At 44.4% G+C, this 24,291-nt stretch overlaps 1 protein-coding gene across 1 annotated transcript in view; it reads left to right on the top strand.

Annotated features, from left to right (window-relative positions):
* Nucleotides 1-15: 15 nt before the first annotated feature.
* The window catches only part of casp9 (caspase 9, apoptosis-related cysteine peptidase), a 31,073-nt gene continuing 6,797 nt past the window's right edge, over nt 16-24,291 (top strand). Inside the window, exons 1-7 of the mRNA XM_085967037.1 lie at nt 16-202; nt 10,128-10,399; nt 12,719-12,923; nt 18,163-18,224; nt 19,510-19,686; nt 20,416-20,505; nt 22,877-23,027. Coding sequence (XP_085823163.1) covers nt 10,268-10,399; nt 12,719-12,923; nt 18,163-18,224; nt 19,510-19,686; nt 20,416-20,505; nt 22,877-23,027 — 817 coding nt within the window. The 5' untranslated portion in view covers nt 16-202; nt 10,128-10,267. The remainder of the gene's footprint in view (nt 203-10,127; nt 10,400-12,718; nt 12,924-18,162; nt 18,225-19,509; nt 19,687-20,415; nt 20,506-22,876; nt 23,028-24,291) is intronic.

Here is a 24,291-nt window from a genome sequence, read left to right on the forward strand (position 1 = left end):
CGGCCCGTCGCTCTGCTCGCCTCACCCTTATTATTGTTATTGAATTTACTATTTAGTTTTAGTTTTCCAGGCCCAGTATTTTTAAATGCGAATTTCCTCCAATCTTTAAAGAAACCACCGCCGCTTCTCAAAGCCAACCAATCAGCAGCAGCCAACTTGTCACTCCGGCCTGCTGCATCGGTGAAAAGGTTCCCCGGAGAACGTGAGTATGGTCTGCAGTTCCCATCCCTTCCTGTCGCTGCCAAACAAGAAGCAGAATAGAGGCTGGGTCATGGCTTAATTTGTGATCTTTTCCAGACTGATATGAAATTGTAATAATCCTAATAACTAAAGTTTCCATATCAAAAGATATACTGTATTAAAATATTATTTTAAAGTTTAAAAAACTACATTTCAAGAGATGAGCGAAGAATTAAAATAAGTGGATTGAAGGATGATGTTTGTCAACATTTTAATAGAAGACAAATGGAAAACTTTTAAAAGAATGATGCTAGGCATGCAGGACAAGTATGTACTGAATATCAGCAAGCCCAAACTAAACAAGTGTGACCCTAAATGGATTAATAAACAGATTGAAAGTTAAATAAAGAGTGGAAATGGCCTCGACAAATCTTGTAGCGAGAAAGGAGATTGGACTTAACAACAGAAAATGCTGGAAAAACTCAGCAGACCAGGCAACATCCGTGGAGAGAAATTAGAGTCAACGTTTCGGGTCAAAACCCTTTATCAAGACTAAAGAGCACAGGGAATGAAATAGATGAAGAGGCCGGGCTGGGAGAGAACAAAAGAGAAGAGACATTAAGAGGTATTCAAAACGAGACGAGGTGGTAATAGGACTAGTGGAGACAAAAGACGGCTCTAGATTAGGTGTGAAATGCGCTGGCAGAATGGGAGACAGCTGCCATGTGGGAGAGAGGGAAAAAAAAGGAGGAAAGGGCGGGGGGGAAACCAAAACAAAGGTGTGGATAAAAAATATAAGTAAAAATGTAATAGGGGCCGAGGTTATTATCTGAAATTGTTGAACTCGATATTGAGTCCAGAAGGCTGTAAAGTGCCTAATCGGAAGTTTACGTTGAGCTTCCGTGGAACAATGCAAGAGGCCAAGGACGGTGAGGTCCGAGTGGGAATGGGGCAGTGAATTAAAATGACAGGCGACCGGAAGCTCGGGGTCACCCTTACGGACTGAACGGAGGTGTTCCGCAAAGTGGTCAGCCAATCTGCGTTTGGTCTCCCCAATGTAGAGGAGACCGCATCGTGAGCAGCGAATACAGCATACTAGATTGCAAGAAGTACAAGTAAATCGCTGTGTCACCTGGAAGGGGTGTTTGGGGCCCTGGACAGTGGGAAGGGGGTTGGTATAAGGGCAGGTGTTACATCTCCTGCGCTTGCATGGGAAGGTGCCAGGCAAAGGGGAAGGGGTGCTGGGGGTGATAGAGGAGTGGACTAGGGTGTCTTGGAGGGAGCGGTCCCTACGGAATGCTGAAAGGGGAGGGGAGGGGAAGATGCGTTTGGTGGTGGGATCACTTTGGAGGTGGCAGAAATGGCGGAGGATGATCCGTTGAATGTGGAGGCTGGTGGGGTGAAAGGTGAGGACAAGGGGAACCCTATCGTTGTTCCGGGAGGGAGGGGCAGGGGTGAGGGCAGAAGTGCGGGAGATAGAACGGACACGGTCGAGGGCCGTGTCAACCACAGTAGAGGGGAATCCTCGGTTGCGGAAAAAGGAAGACATGTCGGAAGCACTGGTGTGGAAGGTGGCATCGTCGGAGCAGATGCGGCGGAGACGGAGAAACTGGGAGAATGGAATAGAGTCCTTACAGGAGGTGGGGTGGGAGGAAGTGTAGTCCAGGTAGCTGTGGGAGTCAGTGGGCTTGTAGTGAATATTGGTCAATAACCTATCCCCAGAGATGGAGACGGAGAAGTCGAGGAAGGGAAGGGAAGAGTCAGAGATGGACCATGTGAAGGTGAGGGAAGGGTGGAAATTGGAGGCAAAGTGAATGAAATTGTCTAGTTCAGGGCGAGAGCAGGAAATGGCACCGATACAGTCATCAATGTATCGGAAAAAGAGGTGAGGGAGGGGACCCGAGTAGGACTGGAACAAAGAGTGTTCCACATATCCCACGAAAAGGCAGGCATAGCTAGGACCCATGCGGGTACCCATAGCAACACCTTTGATTTGGAGGAAATGAGTGGAGTTAAAGGAGAAGTTGTTCAATGTGAGAACAAGTTCAGCCAGGCGGAGGAGGGTAGTGGTGGATGGGGACTAGTCAGGCCTCTGTTCAAGGAAGAAGCGGAGCGCCCTCAGGCCATCCTGGCGGGGGATGGAGGTGTAGAGGGATTGTACGTCCATGGTGAAAAGGAAGTGGTTGGGGCCAGGAAACTGGAAACTGTTAAAGTGGCGGAGGGCGTCTGAAGAGACTGGACAAGGGGAGAAAAGATAGAGTCGAGATAGGAAGAGATAAGTTCCGTGGGGCAAGAACAGGCTGAAACGATGGGTCTACCAGGGCAGTCCTGTTTGTGGATCTTGGGAAGAAGGTAGAAGCGGGCTGTGCAGTGTTGGGGAACTATGAGGTTGGTGGCCGCGGGGGGAAGATCTCCAGAGGAGATGAGGTCAGTGACAGTCTTGGAAACGGTGGTTTGATGTTCGGTAGTGGGGTCATGGTCCAGGTGGAGGTAGGAGGAGTTGTCGGAGAGTTGGCGTTCAGCTTCCGCTAGGTAGAGGTCAGTTCGCCAAACAACAACAGCACCACCCTTGTCAGCAGGTTTAATGACAATGTCAGGGTTGGATCTAAGAGAATGGAGTGCTGCAAGTTCAGAGGGAGGTAGGTTGGAGTGAGTGAGGGGAGCAGAGAAATGGAGACGGCCGATGTCACGGCGGCAGTTAGCGATGAAAAGATCTAGAGAGGGTAAGAGGCCAGGGGGAGGGGTCCAGGTAGAACGGGAATTCTGAAAGCGGAAGAAAGGGTCAGTCGTGCGGGGGGAAGACTTCTGGCCAGAGAAGTGGGCACGGAGATGAAGGCGGCAGAAAAAGAGCTCAACATCGTGCCGAGCTCGAAATTCATTGAGGTGGGGGCGTAAGGGGATGAAGCTCAGGCCTTTGCTGAGGACTGATCGTTCGGGGTCAGAGAGGGGAAGGTCAGAGGCGATAGTGAAAACGCGGCAGGGGGTGAGATTGGGAGAAGGGGGGTCAGAGGAAAGTGAAGGGAGAAGAAGGTTCCGGAGGGGCGTTGGTTTCCAAGAGTTGATGAAGCTTGCGATCCTTGACATCAGAAAGGAAGAAAAAAAGATTTTTGTTGAAGCGTCGGATGAGTCGAAGGAGCGCAAGCGCAGGAGATGCAACACATGCCCTTATACCTCCCCCCTTCCCACTGTCCAGGGCCCCAAACACCCCTTCCAGGTGAAACAGCGATTTACTTGTACTTCTTGCAATCTAGTATACTGTATTCGCTGCTCACGATGCGGTCTCCTCTACATTGGGTTCAGTCCGTAAGGGTGACCCTGAGCTTCCGGTCGCCTGTCATTTTAATTCACCGCCCCATTCCCACTCGGACCTCACCGTCCTTGGCCTCTTGCATTGTTCCATGGAAGCTCAACGTAAACTCGAGGAACAGCACCTCATCTTCTGATTAGGCACTTTACAGCCTTCCGGACTCAATATCGAGTTCAACAATTTCAGATCATAACCTCAGCTCCTATTACATTTTTACTTATATTTTTTATCCACACCTTTGTTTTGGTTTCCCCCCCCCTTTCCTTTTTTTTCTCTCTCCCACATTGTGCAGCTGTCTCCCATTCTGCCAGCGCATTTCACACCTAATCTAGAGCCGTCTTTTGTCTCCACTAGTCCTATCACCACCTCGTCTCGTTTTGAATACCTCTTAATGTCTCTTCTCTTTTGTTCTCTCCCAGCCTGGCCTCTTAATCTATTTCATTCCCTGTGCCTCTTTAGTCTTGATAAAGGGTTTTGACCCGAAACGTTGACTCTAATTTCTCTCCACGGATGTTGCCTGGCCTGCTGAATTTTTCCAGCATTTTCTGTTGTTATTTCAGATTTCCAGCATCTGCAGTATTTTGCTATCGTAGGAGATTGGACTTGCTGGGGTGCATATAAGGTCACACAGAAATAAGTTAAAAGGATTATCAAAGGGTCTAAGAGAGACCTAAAAAGAAAGCATAACTGCAGAGGCAAACAGTAACAGTAAAAAAATTCTTCAATTACTGCAATAGCAAGAAGACTGTTAGAGAAGAGGTGCGAACACTAAAATATGCAAATTGGCTTGAAGTTGAGGATGAGCACAAGATATTGGCCCGGATTTTGTGGTGGTAATGACGGTGAACTGTCAGAGTTCACCATCATTACCCCTCTGAAACAGACCGTAACTTCAGGATTTAGCGCATGCGCAGATAAACATGGAAACCCTGAAGTTGCGGTCAGTCATTCACTGTTCCGCCACAGGCTGTGCTGTGAAACTCCCCATAGCTGCCAATTAGTGAAATCAGTTGAACTGACAAAATCTTAAGCTTTTCCGATCTAATTGCGCTGTTAAACACCCCATTAAAAGTTAAGTCTTGTTGGAATAGGTGTAACTGGGGTTTTAACAGCGTATTGACAGCTGAACAACTGTTCTGGCCCTGAAAAATTAATTTTATATTTGTGAAATGTCAAATTTCTCCGTTATGATAGAAAATGACTAGATTTTTAAAATAATTTTTTTTTAAAGTTTGCTTATGATATTTCAGTTTCTACCTTAATCCCATGTGTATGTCCCAATCTTTATTTAGCTCTCTGTAAAAATTTTAAAAACTGAATTGAATCAGTGCTTTTTATTTCCTGGTTTGCCGTCTGTGAGAATTCTTCAATGTGATTGGCTTTTAGACAGCTTGATGACATCACTGCTGCATCGCGCTGGGGATATCCTTTTGACAGCGCTACAATCAATTTAACGTAGAGAAACCTAAAGTTTTTATCACAGAGATCGCAAAAACTTTGCGGGCAGCTTTCTTCGTGGTCATAAGAACATAAGAAATAGGAGCAGGAGTAGGCCAATTGGCCCCTCGAGCCTGCTCCGCCATTCAATAAGATCATGGCTGATCTGATCCTAACCGCCAATCCACTATGACAGGACTATCTCCTGAATCTAACAGAATTAGACACACGAAACAGGAGCAGGATCAGGCTACACGGCCCCTGGGCCCGCTCCGCTACCCACAGGGCCATGACCGATCCGAACCTAGACTCATGTCCAAATTCCTGCCCGCTCCCCGTAACCCTTAATTCCCTTTACTTCTAGGAAACTGTCTATTTCTGTTTTAAATTTATGTAATGATGTAGCTTCGACAGCTTTTTGGGGCAGCATATTCCATGGACCTACCACCCTCCGAGTGAAGTAGTTCCTCCTCATCTCAGTTTTGAAAGAGCAGCCCCTTATTCTAAGACTATGCCCCCTAGTTCTAGTTTCACCCATCATCTGGAACATCCTCCCTGCATCCACCCGATCCAACCCCTTCACAATCTTATATGTTTCAATAAGATCGCCTCTCATTCTTCTGAACTCCAATGAGTAGAGTCCCAATCTACTCAACCTCTCCTCATATGTCCATCCCCTCATCCCCGGGATTAACCGAGTGAACCTTCTTTGTACTGACTCGAGAGCAAGTATGTCTTTTCTTAAGTATGGACACCAAAACTGTATGCAGTATTCCAGGTGCGGTCTCACCAATACCTTGTACAACTGAAGCAATACCTCCCTATTTTTATATTCTATCCCCCTAGCAATGAAAGCCAACATTCCATTGGCCTTCTTAATTACTTGCTGCACCTGCATACTAACCTTTTGAGTTTCGTGCACCAGGACCCCCAGATCCCTTTGTACTTCAGTACTTTCCAGTTTCTTGCCATTAAGATAATAACTTGCTCTACGATTTTTCCTGCCAAAGTGCATAACCTCACACTTTCCAGTATTGTATTCCATCTGCCAAATCTCTGCCCACTTACTTAGCCTGTCTATGTCCCCTTGCAGGTTTTTTATGTCCTCCTCACTCACTACTTTCCCCCCCATCTTAGTATCATCTGCAAACTTTGATATGTTACACTCGGTCCCCTCCTCCAAATCGTTAATATAGATTGTAAAGAGTTGGGGACCCAGCACTGACCCCTGCGGAACACCACTGGTTACTGATTGCCAGTCTGAGAATGAACCATTTATCCCAACTCTCTGCCTTCTGTTAGATAGCCAATCCTCTATCCATGCCAGAATATTACCCCCAATCCCGTGATTTTTTATCTTAAGCAATAATCTTTTGTGTGGCACCTTGTCAAATGCCTTTTGGAAGTCTAAATACACTATGTCCACTGGTTCACCTTTATCCACCCTATATGTTACTTCCTCAAAGAACTCCAGCAAATTTGTCAAACATGACTTCCCCTTCATAAAACCATGCTGACTTTGTCTTATTAAATTATGATTATCCAAATGTCCTGTTACTGTCTCCTTAATAATGGACTCCAAAATTTTACCTACCACAGATGTTAGGCTAACCGGTTTCCAGCCTTCTGTCTACTGCCCTTTTTAAATAAGGGTGTTACATTAGCAGTTTTCCAGTCTGCCGGGACCTTTGCTGAGTCCAGGGAGTTTTGGAAGATTATTACCAATGCATCCACAATCCCTACCGCCACTTCCCTCAAGACCCTAGGATGTAAGCCATCAGGTCCAGGCGATTTATCCGCCATGGGTCCCATTATTTTACCGAGTACCACTTCCTTAGTGATTTTGATCGTGTTTATCTCCTCCCCCCCTATAGCCCCCTGCTTGTCCAGTGTTGGGATATTCTTGGTGTCCTCTACTGTAAAGACTGATACAAAATATTCATTCAGTGTTTTTGCCATCTCCATATTTCCCACCATTAATTTCCCGGTCTCATCCTCTAAGGGACCAACATTTACTTTAGCCACCCTTTTTCTTTTTATATAACTATAAAAACTCTTACTATCTGTTTTTATATTTTTTGCTAATTTACTTTCATAATCTATCTTCCCTTTCTTAATCAATCTTTTTGTTATTTTTTGCTGTCTTTTAAAGTTTTCCCAATCCTCTATCCTCCCACTAGATTTGGCTACCTTATATGCCCTTGTTTTTCGTCGAATACTATCCTTAATTTCTTTACTTAGCCACGGATGGCTGTCTTCTTTTACACCCTTTTTTTCTCAGTGGAATATACCAAATTCCAGACCATTAAATATTCTAAGTGATTATTTCCTCAAAGCATTCACAAGGGAAGACATGAACAACATGTTCTCCCAAAAAGAGAGTACAAAGGCCTAATTCAAGGGCTTCAATATAAATGAGAAGGAAGTCCTAAAGAAGCCTTATAACAAATAAACTCCCAGATCTAGATGTTATTTAGTGTTGAGAGAGACTAATGAAGTGATTTTCAAGACACCAACAATGAGGAAGTCAATGCACAATGGAGAGGTACCAGTAGATTTTAAACAAGCTAATGTGGTGCCCGTGTTCAAAATGGATAACAGAGGCAATGACAGACCCATTAATCTACAATTCCATAAAAAATGAATTGATTATTAAAAGTAAACATGAGGATTATTTGTACAACCACAACCTAGTTATCAGCAGTTGACGTGGCATTAGACGGGGAAGATCCTGCACAACCAATTTCCTTATTTCTTTGAGAAAGTGACAACCCTATTCAATTGTGGCAAACCCTACGACATTGTGTATTTCAACTTCCAAAAGGCATTTGATAAAGTTCCACACAAAAGATTACTAATTAAGCTCAAAGATCTGAGGATTCAGGGCAAAACTTGGGTATGGATAAGAAATTGGCTGAGGGTGGAAGGTTAGTGGGGTAATGTCTGGGGGAGGGGGTGGTAGGGTGGGGTGGGGGTTAAGTACTGACAAGGTGCCCTAGAGCTCCATGTTGGCACCACTGGTGATTCTAAGCTATATCAATTACTTGGATTCAGAACCTCAATGTAAATTGGTTAAAAGGAGCAGTGTATTCAAATCAGACAGCTCAGAAATTACAGAATGAGCTAAACAAAATATGTGAGTTGGCCCCCAAAAATTAAGCAGACAAGAGTAAAGTACTGCAAAGAGAAAGGAAAAATGGGCAACATGCAGTTTTAGTAAACTCAACATGTCCAGCCAATGCAGAGCTACAATCAACAAAGCCAACAGAATGTTGAAGCACATAACCAAAACAGTAGACTACTAGTCAGAGGAAGTCATGATTAAACTGTAAAGTGCTCTGGTCAGACTACACCTTGAGTAGTGTCCAGCTCTGGTCACTGAATGCTGGAGGCAGTGCCGAGAAGAGCCAGGAGGCTGTTCCCTAGTTTCAGGGAAGCTCGAGGAACAGCACCTCATCTTTCGATTAGGCACTTTACAGCCTTCCGGACTCAACATCGAGTTCAACAATTTCAGACTATAACCTCAGCCCTTGTTTTTTTCTCTCTCACATGGCAGCTGTTGATGATTCTGCCAGTGCCATTTACACTTCATCTCAAGTCATCTGTTGTTTCTTAACTTGTCCCATCACCTCTCCTTTTGCCTCGCACCATCATCCCTTTTGTCTCGTAACCTTTCCTGCCTTCCATCCTATCAGACTTTCCCTTTTGTCCTTTCCTCCCCTCCTCCCTTTCCCTGCCCCCACACTTGCTTAAAAATCTGTTACATCTCTAACTTTTTCCAGTTCTGACGAAGGGTCATCGACCTGAAACGTTAACTCTGTTTCTCTCTACAGATGGTGCCTGACCTGCTGAGTATTTCCAGCATTTTCTGTTTTTATTCCTAGTTTCAGGGGTCTGAGTTATGAGGATACTGGAGACACTTGGGCTTTCAGCTTGTAAAAGAGATATGAGGTGTAATATTATTTAGAGGTATATAAGAACATAAGAAATAGGAGCAGGAATAGGCCATTTGGCCCTTCGAGCCATTCAATAAAATCATGGCTGATCTACCTCAACTCTGCTTTCCTACCCTATTCCCGTAAGATAGTAAATGATATGAAAAAGGTCAATGCAGAATATTACTTTAAACTATAGGAAGAGGGCAAGGAGTCACAGGTTCAAACTAGTAAAAGGTAACTTTAGGGCTAATATCAGAAGGTAGTGCGCCTATCCTGCCAAATCCATCGGCAGGATAGGCCCACCAACGTCAGTGTTCTTGCTCAGGCCAATATCCCCAGCATCGAAGCTTTGACCACGCTCAATCAGCTCCGATGGACGGGTCACATTGTCCGCATGCCCGATACGAGACTCCCAAAACAAGCGCTCTATTCGGAGCTCCGGCACGGCAAGAGAGCCCCAGGTGGGCAGAGGAAACGCTTCAAGGACACCCTCAAAACCTCCTTGAAAAAGTGTAACAGCCCCACCGACACCTGGGAATCCCTGGCCCAAGACCGCACAAAGTGGAGGAGAAGCATCCGGGAAGGCGCCGAACACCTCGAGTCTCTTTGCCGGGAGCAAGCGGAAGCCAAGCGCAGGCAGCGCAAGGAGCGCACGTCAACCCAAGCACCCCACCCACCCGTCCCTTCAACCACCGTCTGCCCCACCTGTGACAGAGACTGTAGGTCCCGCATTGGACTCATCAGTCACCTACGAACTCATTTTTAATGTGGAAGCAAGTCATCCTCGGTTCCGAGGGACTGCCCAAGAAGAAGAAGAAGAAGAGTTCTTCATGCAGAATGCGATCAACACTTGGAAAAGACTTCTGAGTGTTGGGGGCAGAAACCCTGGGATAATTTAAGAAACAACTAGGCGCAGCAATGGGAAGAATGTAGGATTGTTCTGGATAGATGAATTAAAATGAGCAGAATGGTCTTCCTCTTATAAAGCAATGACCAATTCCAATTCAAATGCTTTATTGGCATGAAAGTTTACAGAGAACCATATTGCCAAAGCTTACATAGCAAAAAGGTACAGTTTTCCAACATTCTGTAGGTGTCAATCGATTTGACATTTGTTGGGTACATACAATATTACTTTTAAACCTTGGTCATAAGCTTATTTTTTGAGTTGGAAGTTCTTTGCAAGTTTTTAATAAGCTGGCTTGTATGTCAATGTTATGTTTCCTCTCATCCCCATACCCTCAGTTCCCCTCCCTCTCTTGCAGGCGGTCTGAAGACCTATTCTGGGAGACTGACTCCTCCACCATAACCCACAGGGGAACCCGGAAGTGCCGCGGCCGCCATTTTATGTGCCGGCGGCCGAGCCGCGGATTGAGTTTCCTCGCTCACAGGGAGCTGTGTCAAGATGGACGAGAGTCAGAGAAAACTTCTGCAGAAACATCGCGTGCAGCTGGTGACAAAACTGCTACCCGAACCGCTTTATGATTTTCTGGTGGCGAAAGGAATTTTCACCGAGGACATGATAGAGGAAGTCAAGGTGTGAAAGAGAGGGAAGGAAGGAAGGGAGGAAGGGGAGGGAACGGAGCCAGTCAGTTTTTTTTAATCCTCTTTCTTTCAAATGCTCCAACTCTCGCTGGGGTTCAAAGTGTTATCAAGCAGTAAGGGCAGCTGCTGGCTGAGGGCGAAATTGGGCTCGACTGTCATGCTGCTCACAGTTGAATATCCCAGTCAGTGTCTAGGCTCATACATGGAGAATGGGTCCTTGCTTAGGTGGAGTACCTGCAGTCAGCTGGCACCTGTGGAACCCCAGCATGTCATCAAGGCAAAAGAAAGATATATATTAAAAATTGCTGTAAAGTACAATAAATGTTAGTCAAATGGGTAAACTTACATAAAAACATCACGAGTTACTTATTTTTGCTTTAATGTCTGTTTTACCTGTTTTGATATACAATTGCACACTTCAAATAGTGAAAAACATTCCTATTTGGATCTTGCAATCTGTGTATTAACTTCATATTAATTTCTCCTGTTCGTATCAAATACTAAGCACTGATGGTGTACGACAAAATAATTTTCATACAGGAAGTCCATTTGCTTCAAGAAAATCAAGTCAGTTTGAATAAAATGTTCTAATAACTTCTGTCTGCTTGCCTTGTTTTTTTCCCTATTCTCTCTCTGTTTACTATTTTATATGTAACATCTAAACGAACCTGTTCTCTTGTGCCTACACAGTCCTGCCCTCCATTCTCAAGCTACTTTCCACATCTCTTAAAAATTGAATCCCTGATTGGCTGAAAACCGACGAGGAGACAGAATATTGCTGATACGATTGTATAACCCTGTTGTGTTTTTTGTGCCATCTTTAATAATGCAAAAGACCCAAGGGTTGAAAATAAAACCTAGCACTACATGATTAAATAGGTTTTAAATCATATTTATGCTCCTGCAGAACTTAAGTGGTCACCTGATTTAGTGGAGAAATACACTGCATGGTGTGGGACTAAGCCAAAAAACTCCAAAGGCCCTGTTTTTAAACCCCTGCTCTGTGCTATCAGTTAATCTCAACGGGGGCAATAATGAGGTATCACAACTGTCCTTGCGGGAAGAGGAAGAGCAAATCAGCTTTCCATGGTCAAAAGTACATGTTTGTTGGTGGGGATAATATTGAGACATAGAAGATAGAGCAGGAGTAGGCCATTCGGCCCCCTCGAGCCTGCTCCGCCATTCAATGAGATCATGGCTGATCATCCAAATTCAGTACCCTGTCCCTGCCTTCTCCCCATATCCCTTGATCCCTTTAGCCTTAAGAAATATATCCAACTCTTTTTTGAATATATTTAATGAACTGGCCTCCACCGCCCTCTGTGGCAGAGAATTCCACAGGTTCACCACTCTGGGTGAAGAAATTCCTCCTCATTTCAGTCCTAAATGGCTTACCCCTTATCCTTAGACTATGACCCCTGGTTCTGGACTCCCCGACCATCGGGAACATTCTTCCTGCATCTAGTCTGTCTAGTCTTTTTAGAATTTTATAAGAGATCCCCTCTCAATCTTCTAAACTCCAGTGAGTATAAGCCCAATCGACACAATCTCTCCTCATACGTCATTCCTGCCATCCCAGGTATCAGCCTGGTGAATCTTCGCTGCACTCCCTCCATGGCAAGAACGTCCTTCCTCAGGTAAGGCGACCAAAACTGCACACAATACTCAAGGTGTGGTCTCACCAAGGCCCTGTACAACTGCAGCAAGACATCCTTGTTCCTGTACTCGAACCCTCTTGCTACGAAGGCCAGCATACCATTTGCTGCCTTAACCGCCTGTTGCACCTGCATGCTTACCTTCAGCGACTGGTGCACAAGGACACCCAGGTCTCTTTGCACTTCCCCTTCTCCCAATCTATTGCCATTCAAATAATCTGCCTTCCTGTTTTTGCCACCAAAGTGGATAACCTCACATTTATCCACATTATAGTGCATTTGCCATGTTTCTGCTCAATCACCCAACCTGTCCAAGAAGACAGGAGAACAACAGGGAGAGTGAGGGAGTGTAAAAGCATCATGTTTTGAGACCTAGCCAGCCACAGTTTAGGATAAGAACTGCAGAATATGAATGTTTATATAGGTTGTAAAAAGCTAGACTCTATGTGCTGAAGATTTGCAAGAACTTTAACTACTGTTTCCTATTTCTATCTTTGATTTCTGTTTGTCGTTATGGAACTCTGGAAGATTAGGCATGTCAGTAAACTAAATGCCAGCTAATACTGTGATTATGTACAAATATTGCTTAGTTTGAAATGACAAAACTTAAATGATCATAGGCAAGTTGTAGTTCACAGAATTTTCTTTGACTGTAGAATTCGGGCACACGCAGGGACCAAGCCCGTCAGTTGGTAACTGATCTGCAGACTCGTGGGACAAGAGCATTTCCTGCTTTTTTGGAGAGTCTGGAGGAAACCGGGCAACAAGAGCTTGTTGATTTACTGCGAGAGGGGCTCTCCATCCAAGCCAGCTCCTCCACCTCTGTACAGCAGAACACCCGGACTTCTCACCCAGTCCAATGTATGTAAGGAATCCGGTTGTGTTTAGGTTAAGAAACTGATTGCTCGTGGTAATGGATTTATTTTAACCCTGTCTGGGTACTATAGTGGCTAATTCAGGACCGGTTTGTAGCTACTGAGCTTGTGACTGCAATAGTCCCGGCCATTGTGTTTAAGCAGGTGTCGAACAGTTGGCCCTTCCTCTCATTCCTCCCACTGGGAAGCATGCAGAAAGAATTAAAAAAGGTGACTCGTAGGTAAGAGGCTTGAATGGTACAGCAAACCTGAGGGAGGTTAGCAAATGTTTCAGACATTTAGGAAGACAGGCAAGGGCAGTGAAACTGGGATATATCAAAGAAACAGTGGGAATGAAAGATGAAGTCTGGGACTTGCACAGTTTTTGTTCCCAAATCCCTGCAATGGGATGTCAGTCAAATGTGAGTATTGGTTTTTACTGTAAAATAAATCAATTCCTTGGGACTATAAATACACACTTTCAAACTGGTTTGTTTTTCAACAACAACAACTTGTATTCAAACCGCTTACATTTATTTGCCCACGCAGTACTGTCATTTTTTTGTGCATGAAAACAGTAGTCGGAGGCTATGGGTAGGGCGTGCCTTCAATTGTGGTCTGTATTTTATTTTGCCCAAATACGCCTGCTTAAATGGAAATAGTTTAAATATGACTCAATTGTACTAATGGGAGCAATTGTTCAGGAGACTTTCAAACGGTACAACAACAACTTATTGTATTTATCTAGCACCTTTAACGTAGTAAAACGTCCCAAGGCGCTTCACAGGAGTATTATAAAACAAAAAATTTGACACGAGCCACATAAGGAAAAATTAGGGCAGGTGACCAAAAGCTTGGTCAAAGAGGTAGATTTTAAGGAGTGATTTTAAGGAGTGTCTTAAAGGAGGAGAAAGAGAGGCGGAGAGGTTTAGGCAGGGAATTCCAGAGCTTAGGGCCTAAGCAACAGAAGACACAGCCACCAATGGTTGAACGATTATAATCGGGGATGCTCAAAAGGACAGAATTAGAGCAGCGCAGATATCTTGGGTGGGGGGTGGATTGTGGGACTGAAGGAGATTACAGAGATGGGGAGGGGCGAGGCCATGGAGGGATTTGAAAACAAGGATGAGAATTTTGAAATCGAGGCGTTGCTTAACCGGGAGCCAATGTAGGTCAGCGAGCACAGGGGTGATGGGTGAACGGGACTTAGTGTGAGTTAGGACACAGGCAGCCGAGTTTTGGATCACCTCAAGTTTACGTAGGATAGAATGTGGGAGGCCAGCCAGGAGTGCGTTGGAATAGTCAAGTCTAGAGGTAACAAAGGCATGGATGAGGGTTTCAGCAGCGGATGAGCTGAGGCAAGGGCGGAGACGGGCGATGTTACGGAGGTGAAAATAGGCGGTCTTAGTTATGCTGCGGATATGTGGTCAGATGTTCATTTCAGGGTCAAATATGACACTAAGGTTGTGAACAGTGTGGTTCAGCCTCAGACAGATGTTAGGGAGAGGGATGGAGTTTGTGGCGGGGACCGAAAACAATGGCTTCGGTCTTCCCAAGATTTCTGCTCATCCAGAACTGGATGTCGGACAAGCAGTCTGACAATTTAGAGACTGTGGCGGGGTAGAGAGAAGTGGTAGTGAGGTAGAGCTGGGTGTCGTCAGCGTACAAGTGGAAACTGACGCTGTGTTTTTGGATGATGTCGTCAAGGGGCATCATGTAGATGAGAAATAGGAGGGGGCCAAGGATAGATCCTTGGGGGGCACAACAACAACTTGCATTTATATAGCGCCTTTAACATAGACAAACCTCCCGGCGTTTCAGAGGTGTAATAAGGCAACAATGAGCATTGGTTAAAGAGGGGAGTTTTAAGGAAGGCCTTGGGGGAGATGGAGAGGCAGAGGGGTTTAGCTGGGGGGTGGGGGGGGTTTAGGGAGGGAATTCCAGGGTGTGGGGCCTATAGGATTGAAGGCACGGCCGTCAACAGTAGGGTGGTGGAGGGGGGGGGGCAGCGAGGAATGCTCAAGCTGCAGGAGTCGGAGTAACAGAGAGTTCTGGTGGAGTGGCTTATAGGGCTGGTTGAGGTTACAAAGGTAGGGAGGGGCAAGGCCATGAAGAGATTTAAACATGAGGATGTTTAGATTTTAGGATTTGAGAGACTGGGAACCAAAGTAGGATAGCAAGAACAATGGGGATACGTGAGCAGGACGTGGTGTGTGATAAAATAGGATAAGCAGAGATTTGGATGAGCTGAAGTTTAGAGTGTGGAGAGTGGAAAGTTGGCCAGGAGAGCATTGGAATAGTCAAGTCTAGACAAAGGCATGGATGTAAGTTTCTGCAGCAGATAGGCTGAGCAGGGGCAGAGACAGGCAATATTACAGAGGTGGAAATAGGCAGTCTTTGTGATGGAGGGGATATAGGATCAGAAGCTCAACTCAGGGTCAAATGGGACGCCGAGGTTGTGAACCATTTTGTTCAGCCTGAGACACTGGCCAGAGAAGGGACTGGAATCATCAGCAAGGGTACGGAGTTTGAAAACAACGGCTTTGTTTTTCCCAATGTTTAACAAGAGGAAAATGCGACTCGTCCAAGACTGGGTGTCAGCAAAGCAGTCCGACAGCACAGAGGCAGTGGAAGGATCGAGAGAGGTGGTGGAGAGGTAGAGCTGGGTGTCTTTAGCATACAGGTCGAAGCTGACTCCGGGTTGTGTCACTAAGGAACAGCATGTAGATGTAGATGAGGAAGAGGACGGGCTCAATGATAGATCCTTGGGGACTCCAGAGGTAATGGTGGTGGGGGTGGGAAGAAAAGCAGTTGCTGGAGATGCTCTGGCTACCATCGGATAGGTAAGAGAGGAACCAAGAGAGGGCAGTTCTACTGAGCTGCGCAATAGAGGAGAGGTGTTGGAGGAGGATGGTGTGAGGACCATATCAAGGGCTGCAGAGGTTGAGGAGGAAAATGTACCATGGTCAGTCACTGAAGATGTCTTTTGTGACTGATTTGGGCTGTTTCAGGGTGGAAACCCGATTGGAGGGCACTTAGAAAAGTTCAATGTAATCAGGCAGAGTCAACATGGTTTTGTGCAGGGAAAATCATGTTTAACCAATTTATTGGAGCTCTTTGAGGAAGTAACACGTGCTGTGGATAAAGGGGAACCGGTGGATGTACTGTACTTAGATTTCCAGAAGGCATTTGATAAGGTGCCACATCAAAGGTTATTGCGGAAAATATAGGGGGTAACATATTGGCATGGAAAGAAGATTGGCTAGCTAACAGGAAACAGAGAGTAGGCATAAATGGGTCATTTTCTGATTGGCAAGATGTAACGAGTGGTGTGCCACAGGGATGTGTGCAGGGGCCTCAACTTTTAACAATTCATATAAATGACTTGGATGAAGGGACCGAAGGTATGGTTGCTAAATTTACTGATGACACAAAGATAGGTAGGAAAGTAAATTGTGAAGAGGACATAAGGAGGCTACAAAGGGATATAGATAGGTTAAGTGAGTGGGCAAAAATCTGGCAAATGGAGTATAATGTGGGAAAATGTGAAGTTGTCCATTTTGGCAGGAAGAATAAAAAAGAAGCATATTATCTAAATGTTGAGAAATTGCAGAGCTCTGAGATGCAGAGGGATCTGGGTGTCCTAGTGCATGAATCGCAAAAGGTTACTATGCAGGTACTGCAAGTAATTAGGAAAGCTAATAGAATGTTATTGTTTATTGCGAGAGGAATTGAATACAAAAGTAGGGAGGTTCTGCTTCAGTTATACAGGGCATTGGTGAGACCACATCTGGAGTAGTGTGTACAGTATTGGTCTCCTTATTTAAGGAAGGATGTAAATGCGTTGGAAGCAGTTCAGAGAAGGTTTACTAGACTAATACCTGGAATGGGCGGGTTGTCTTATGATGAAAGGTTGGACAGGCTAGGCTTGTATCCGCTGGAGTTTAGAAGAGTAAGAGGTGACATGATTGAAACATATAAGATCCTGAGGGGTCTGGACAGGGTGGATGTGGAGAGGATGTTTCCTCTTGTGGGAGAATCTAGAACTAGGGGTCACTGTTTAAAAATAAGGGGTCGCCCATTTAAGACAGAGATGAGGAGAAATTTTTTCTCAGAGTCGTGAGTCTTTGGAACTCTCTTCCTCAGGGCGGTGGAAGCAGAGTCTTTGAATATTTTTATGGCAGAGGTAGATAGATTCTTGGTAAGCAGGGGGGTGAAAAGTTATTGGGGTAGGCGGGAATGTGGAGTAATTGGATCAGCCATGATCTTATTGAATGGTGGAGCAGGCTTGAAGGGCCGAGTGGCCTACTCCTGCTCCTAATTCGTATGTTCGTATGGAGAGATTCAAATTTGCAGGAAAGATGGGCACAGATTTTGGAGGCAACAAATTCAAGGACTTTGGAGAGGAAATGGATGTTGGAGCCTGGGTGGTAGTTTGTGAGGACCTAAGGATTGAGGTTTTTTTTTTTTTGAGCAAGTTTTGAAAGGGAGGGGAATGGTACCTGTGTAGAGGGAACCACTTACAATGTCAGCTAGCTTTGGGGCCAGGAAGGGAAGTTGAATGGTCAGCTATTTCATGGGAATGTGATCAAGAGAGCAGGAGGTGGGTCTCCTGGACAAGATGAGTTTGGATAGGACATGAGGGGAAATAGGAGACAAACTGGAGAATGAAGTGGGATCAGGGCCAGGGCAGGAGAGGCCTGGTGGCGGGGAGAGGTTTGGCTTGGTTGGTGAAATTAAGGGAGATAGCTGAATGGATGGTCTATCTTAGTGACAAAGTCCATGAGCTCCTTGAACTTGTAGGAGTTGAGGCTGGAGAGGACAGTGGAAAGTGGTTTAAGAAGACGTTTGTTAGTTGAGAAAAGAAGCCGGAGTAGTGGGCGGTTTTGGCAGAGGAGAATGAAGCCTGATTGCACTTGCTGTGGTCCAGCCAGATCTGGTGCTGGACCACAGCAGTTGTGCACCAGATTCGCTCAAGTCTGCATCCCTTAGACTTGAGAAAGCAAAGACGGGAGCTGATCCGGGGGCAATCAGGATGGGAAAGAGTAAAGGTTTTACTGGGGATAAGGACATCAAAATGTGGGGGTGAGAGAGATTCGAGCAGGTCAACAGCTGCAGAAGTATTGTGGCGAATGGAAGGTCAAAGGCTAGGCACTTGGGAATTTGAAAGTGCAGCTGTAAGTGACTGGGAGGAGAATTTTTATATGGAGGAAGATGTATCACGATATTCTATCCTCGTGTTTCAGGTTCGGATATTGATCCCTTAGTTCCAAGAAAAACAACTACAGGAAGACAACAGGATAACATGGTGAGTGTTTATATCACAGTGTCTGTACAAGCTGTTTACTCCTTGAGGTTTTTTTTAAGAGAATATTGACTGGTGTGGGGGTTAATTCAGTCCAAAATTGGATTTGTGCCAGTGCAGTTTATGCAGAAGTCCTATATGTACAAACCAAAACCAAGGTCGTACCCACACATGGATGGAAGTTAAACTTATATTAAGATTTACAATGAAGACTGGCTGATAACCACGTTAGTCTTTTACCCTGGGACATAAAATTCTATTGATTTTTAAATTGATGGAACCAATCTGTCTGCTGACTGTAAGGATTTTGTATGAAATAAATTGGTTAGCCTCGATCCAGCTCTTAGTGTACATGGGTTTACAGTACAAGTTTCTGCAGTTTGGTTCTGACTTCATACTTCTCCATAGAGTGATCAAATGGATATTGTTTGTTGGAAATTGAAACGTTTCCACTGATACAGTAAGTGCTGATTGACGCTCCAGTTAGAGCAGAGAAGCGTTTCCCTACATCTGCTGTACCTGACCTGAGAGATCTTGATGGTAACAGAGTGTTCCATTCCCCATCACTGACACCCATCACTTTGACTTCACACTCCCAAAAACTACATTTATTTTAAAACAATAAAATGGGACTTTTATTTGTGTGCTGATACAGTCTACTATTCTTAATTCAAAAGTGCTTAATTCAATTTATCTGATGATTCTGGTTTTTTTAATCACAAATTCCACTTCGCTGCATTATTTACAAAGATTGATATCACAGAAACAGGCCTCCACACGAGCTTCCACCCACTCTATTTACTTCTATTTACTTCATCTCACCCTATCAACATATCCTTGTATTCCTTTGTCCCTCGTACTTATCTAATTTCCCCTTAAATGCCTCTATTCTTTTCGCATCAACCACTCCCATGTTCCACATTCTCACCACTCTCTAAGTAAAGAAGTTATCCCCTGAATTCCTTATTGGATTTATTAGTGACTATCTTATATTTACGGCCTCTAGTTTTGGTCTCCACAAATGTTCCTCACAACTCACTTACAGCTTCAGGTTTCTACGCCTACTCTACCGAACCCCTTCGTAATTTTAAAGACATCTATCAGGTCACCTCTCAGTCTTCCCTTTTCTAGATTTATGGTGCTTAACCCAAGTTATTGGATCATTGAAATTTTTAGTGCCAAAAAAGGTACATTGAATTTTCAAGAAGCGACTGTATTGGTTAAAGCTTGCATTTCCATTTTCAGAATGTGTTCTGTGGATTTCACCTTTCCCTCTGCCTACCTCTAGATTTATAAAATGGACGCTAATCCTCGTGGCTGTTGCTTGATCATCAACAATGTGGACTTCTTTCCAAGCAGTGGTTTAAATCGCCGTTTAGGCTCTGACATCGATTGTGAAAATGTGCAAAATCTCTTCCAGAAATTGCACTTTGAGGTTATTGTTAAAAGAAATCTGACCAAACAAGTGAGTATTTCCACACACGCACCGATTAACCTTTGATTAGTCATTATAGGCCCTAGAGCACACAATGTGCCTGTAGAGTGCAGCACAGCCCTGCATAACCCACAGTGCAAGGATAACTTGGCCTATTATAAGGAACCTGTAGCTTCAGAACTAACCAAAGGTGTTCCAAAGAGGCAGAGTAAGGGAACTATTGAGAATGCTCAAAGCATGGCCACCAACGCACTGATTCCCCCCATTGTATGCATAACATGTAGTTACAGATACCCATCCAAATTTACCAGGAGCCTTGTACAATCTCTCACATTTTCATCAGAGTTAACTTCAGCTGATATGGTACCTGTACCAAATTATGTATTGTGCAAAATCTCTATTCCTAGAACTTAGTTGTTAACTTCCAGAATTTATACAGGCTTTTGTGAAAAGCAGTTAGTGACCATTTGGCAGAGCCGTCTGCATAATCGTTTGGAGTTGGACATAGCAGAAGGTTTAATCTTTATGTAATGACTTTATCTATACCAGAAACTGTATGTGCTACAAGCCCTTGGAGAGACCTGCTGCCTTATGGGCTTCTTTCTCCTCTGACTCCCAACCACTTGGCGAACCTGAACGACAACACTATCACTCCATGTTCCCCTTGGTGACTTGATTTGTGAAAGTCTTAGTTTTAACAAATGTTGCATCACAGATTGTTGGTGCTTCCTCATTCTGTTACTTGTTTCTCTCTGACAGGTGATGGTGGAGGAGCTGAGTAGCCAGGCTCGCAAGGATCATACAAATTTCGACTGTTGTGTTGTAGTTATTCTTTCGCATGGCAGTCAGGTGAGTCACGGTGCTGACTTCAGCAATAGGTGCAGTAGCTGTATGGCATAATTTAGTCCCGTGTGTCAGTCATATTTAAACAATAGTGTTGCAATTTTCCTGTTTTGTTTTACTTCTGCTTGTGTGTTTTGGTGTTTTTCTCTTTGGCTTTAACTTTTACTGTCACCTAGCAACCATTTGCTTTCTACTTTTTCTATCTTAGTTTTCCTGTTCTGTTCCTGTTGAACCTGACTCGGAAACCTTTGCCTTGCGTGATGCCAATGACTGTGCTAAATGTACAATTGTCACCGCTACCTATGATGTGCTGCCCTTGGGTAGATTTTACAAACAAGTTTGTGCAGAATCCTTGAGCCGCTACACTGGTGAGGAAGTGTTGAGTTTCCCAAAGACCTGCAGGTCACAATTCCTTTGGTGTTGCTGCAAAGGCCAGAGTCGCCAGCAAGGCCCAATAGAGCGAGCCCTAACACAAGCCATTTGGGAGAACTGAAGCCAAAGCAGAAAATGCTGGAAATACACAGCGGGTTCGTCAGTATCCATCAAAGAGAAAGGACAAGTTAACATTTGGGGAAAATTGTTCTTTTCTCTTTTCAGATGCTGATTAGATTTGTCTTTCCAACATGATTATATTTCAGATTTCCACTATTTATTTTTTTCCATTGATGACAGGTGTTTGGCAGATGACATTTGTTAGACTTTACAGCTTCTGGAATGACTGAAGAGATGCAAGGACAGTTTGATTTTTAATTCAAACTTTAACAGTGTTATAAAAGGGTATAGAATAAAAGCACCTTAAAAATCTTGACATTTATTAGGGCAATTTTGCATTTTTGTTTAACTGGAATGGGAAAATTACAAAATGTTTTTGACAAATGTAAGTTGTTAAATGACTACTGATGAACTTCCATGAAAAATATTGTCCATTTTTCTTCATTCCATGGTGTGGTAGGTAACACAACTGGCAAAACCCAAATGACCACTTGTAGTCTTTTTCAAACCCGTGGACTAAAACTTGTACTGTACAAACTCTTGTACTGTTAACTTTCAGCTGCTCTGGATCTGAAGTAACTGTTTTGGAAGAGCATGCTGCTTTTTGCCTAGTTGTTCATGAATTTCTGCTTAAGTTACTGAGAGAATGGAAGGGAGATTTGTCCACGTCAAAAATTCCACCCTAAGGTGGTACAAAAAAGTCAGAGGTCAGTTCATCATGGTATGTCCCTATGTACATTCGTCAAGGTGCTGGCTTCAGCTGCATTGCCCCCTCAGCTGGTAAACGGTGCATGGTGTGGGAGTGCTTACCAATCGAGAAATCAAACGTACTAACTGAGAACAATAGCAAAATACTGTGGATGCTGGAAATCCGAAATAACAACAGAAAATGCTGGAAAAACTCAGCAGGCCAGGCAACATCCGTGGAGAGAGAAACAGAGTTAACGTTTCAGGTCGAAACCCTTCGTCAGGACTGAAAAAAAACACAGGAAATGAAACAGATTAAAAGGCCAGTTTGGGGGCTGGGAAATGGGGATGAAAGAACAAAAGAGAAGTGAAGAGACATTCAAAACCAGACGAGATGGTGATAGGACTAGTGGAGACAAAAGACAGCTCTAGATGAGGTGTGAAATGCGCTGGCAGAATGAGAGACAGCTGCCACGTGGGAGAGAAAAAAAAGGGGGAAGGGCACCAAACAAAGGTGTGGATAAAAAATATAATAGGGGCCGAGGTTATGATCTGAAATTGTTGAACTCGATATTGAGTCCGGAAGGCTGTAAAGTGCCTAACTGAGAAGTAGGCTGGGGGAATAAAGTACCTGTAGTGTGTGGTGTATCCCTTTATTTGACGAGTAAGAGCAACCACTCCTTCTGAATACAGAACCTTTTTTCCCTTCATGTGGCATTTTATGCTCATTGAACTGAAGAAATATTTGTACTGGGGAATGGAATATTATCCGATTTCAGGACTTATCGGAAGCATCAAGCACTGCCAGGTCAGCTACAGCATGGGTTAGATACAGAGTAAAGCAATCTTCTACCGCATATCAATAATGTACCTCAGTCCCATCCTCAGAAGGCACCCCCTACTGCAACACTGGTATTCTACATCTCTCATATCTGCCATCCTTGTCTATTCGCTGAGTAAGATTGACAATTTACAGCACAGCCATCAGACAGAAGATTTTCATCCCATCAGTTATGTATACTAAACACAAGTCAGTAAAGAACAAGTATTTGTATATAAATGATCCCTTTTACAGTAGCTAACATTAGCTGGGTATGGGTGCACACTGCAGTGTAAATATATTAGCCGCATTTCCTGAGTATAGATGCATACTGCGTTGTTATAAAGTTGAAAATTATACATGTGTTTCTCTACTCAGGCTCAAAATAGACAATTTCCTGGTGCAGTTTACGGAGTGGATGGGGGTCTCTCTGTGCCAGTTCAGCAGATTGTCAACTACTTTGATGGTTCACACAGCCCAACACTGCGTGAAAAGCCCAAATTATTCTTCATTCAGGCTTGTGGCGGAGGTAGGTGCCATAATTGTTGCTGAGTTATATAAATAGATTACCTATTGGAGGCATTAAAAAGAATCAGTATAGTTACTACAGTATTGGTGTTTAATTAAGTGGCCAGTGACCGTATTTGAGATTTAGTCCAAATAGTCAGTTATACAACCAGAGCCCTTCCCGTCTCTTGCCTAAATCTCTGGAGTGCACTATTAAACATAGAAAATAGAAGATAGGAGCAGGAGTAGGCCATTTGGCCCCTCGAGCCTGCTCCGCCATTCAATGCGATCATGGCTGATCATCCAAATTCAGTACCCGGTCCCTGCTTTCTCCCCATACCCCTTGATCCCTTTAGCCTTAAGAAATTCTCCTCCTTTTATTGCCAACCTTGGATGGAATAGTACTTTAACCCAGCCTTAGAAACCGTGTTCAAATCAGCACTGAAATATTTACCATCAAGGTACAGCAGTGTAGAGGTTACATTGCTGGACTAGTAATCCAACGGCCTGGACTCATAATCAAGGGACTGTGAGTTCCAATCACACCAGGATGGCAGTTTGAGAATTTGAATTCCGTTTCAAAATAAAATCTGAGGATGAAAGGCTAATATCCGTAAAAGTGATCATGAAGTTTTCGATTGTCGTAAAAACCTAACTGTTCACGAATGTCCTTTAGGGAAAGCAAACTTGCCGTCTTTACCCGTTCTGGCCTATATGTGACTCCAGACCCCCACCAACGTGGTTGACTCTTAACTACCCTCTGAAGTGGCCTCACAAGCCACTCAGTTATATCAAACCGCTACAAACAATAACGAGAATAAAATTAGAGGGACCACTTGGCTGCAACCTAGGCAACAAATCAAGACACAACAAAGGCACACTCAGCCCAGTTGACCCTGCAAAGTCCACCTCACTAACATCTGGGGACTGGTGCCAAAGTTGGGAGAACTGTCCCACAGACTAGTCAACCTGATATAGTCATTATCAGCCAACATCCTAGCTTCTTCCATCACCATCCCAATGGCAGGTCAGACCCACCAGAGGTGGGGGAACAGTGATATACAGTTAGGAGTGGCCCTGGGAGTTCTCAACAATGACTCCGGACCCCATGCAGTCTCATGGCTTCAGGTCAAACATGGGCACGGAAACCTCCTGCTGATTACCACCTACCACCCTCCCTCAGCTGATGAATCAGTCCTCCTCCACGTTGAACACCACAGATTGTACTCTGCGTGGGCGACGTCAGTCACCTATAGTGGCTCAGTAGTACCACCATTGAGCTGGCC

Source organism: Somniosus microcephalus, chromosome 25, assembly GCF_052327205.1.
Source record: "Somniosus microcephalus isolate GS21.2 chromosome 25, FLI_Smic_1.0, whole genome shotgun sequence".
Classification (NCBI taxonomy): Eukaryota; Metazoa; Chordata; class Chondrichthyes; order Squaliformes; family Somniosidae; genus Somniosus; species Somniosus microcephalus.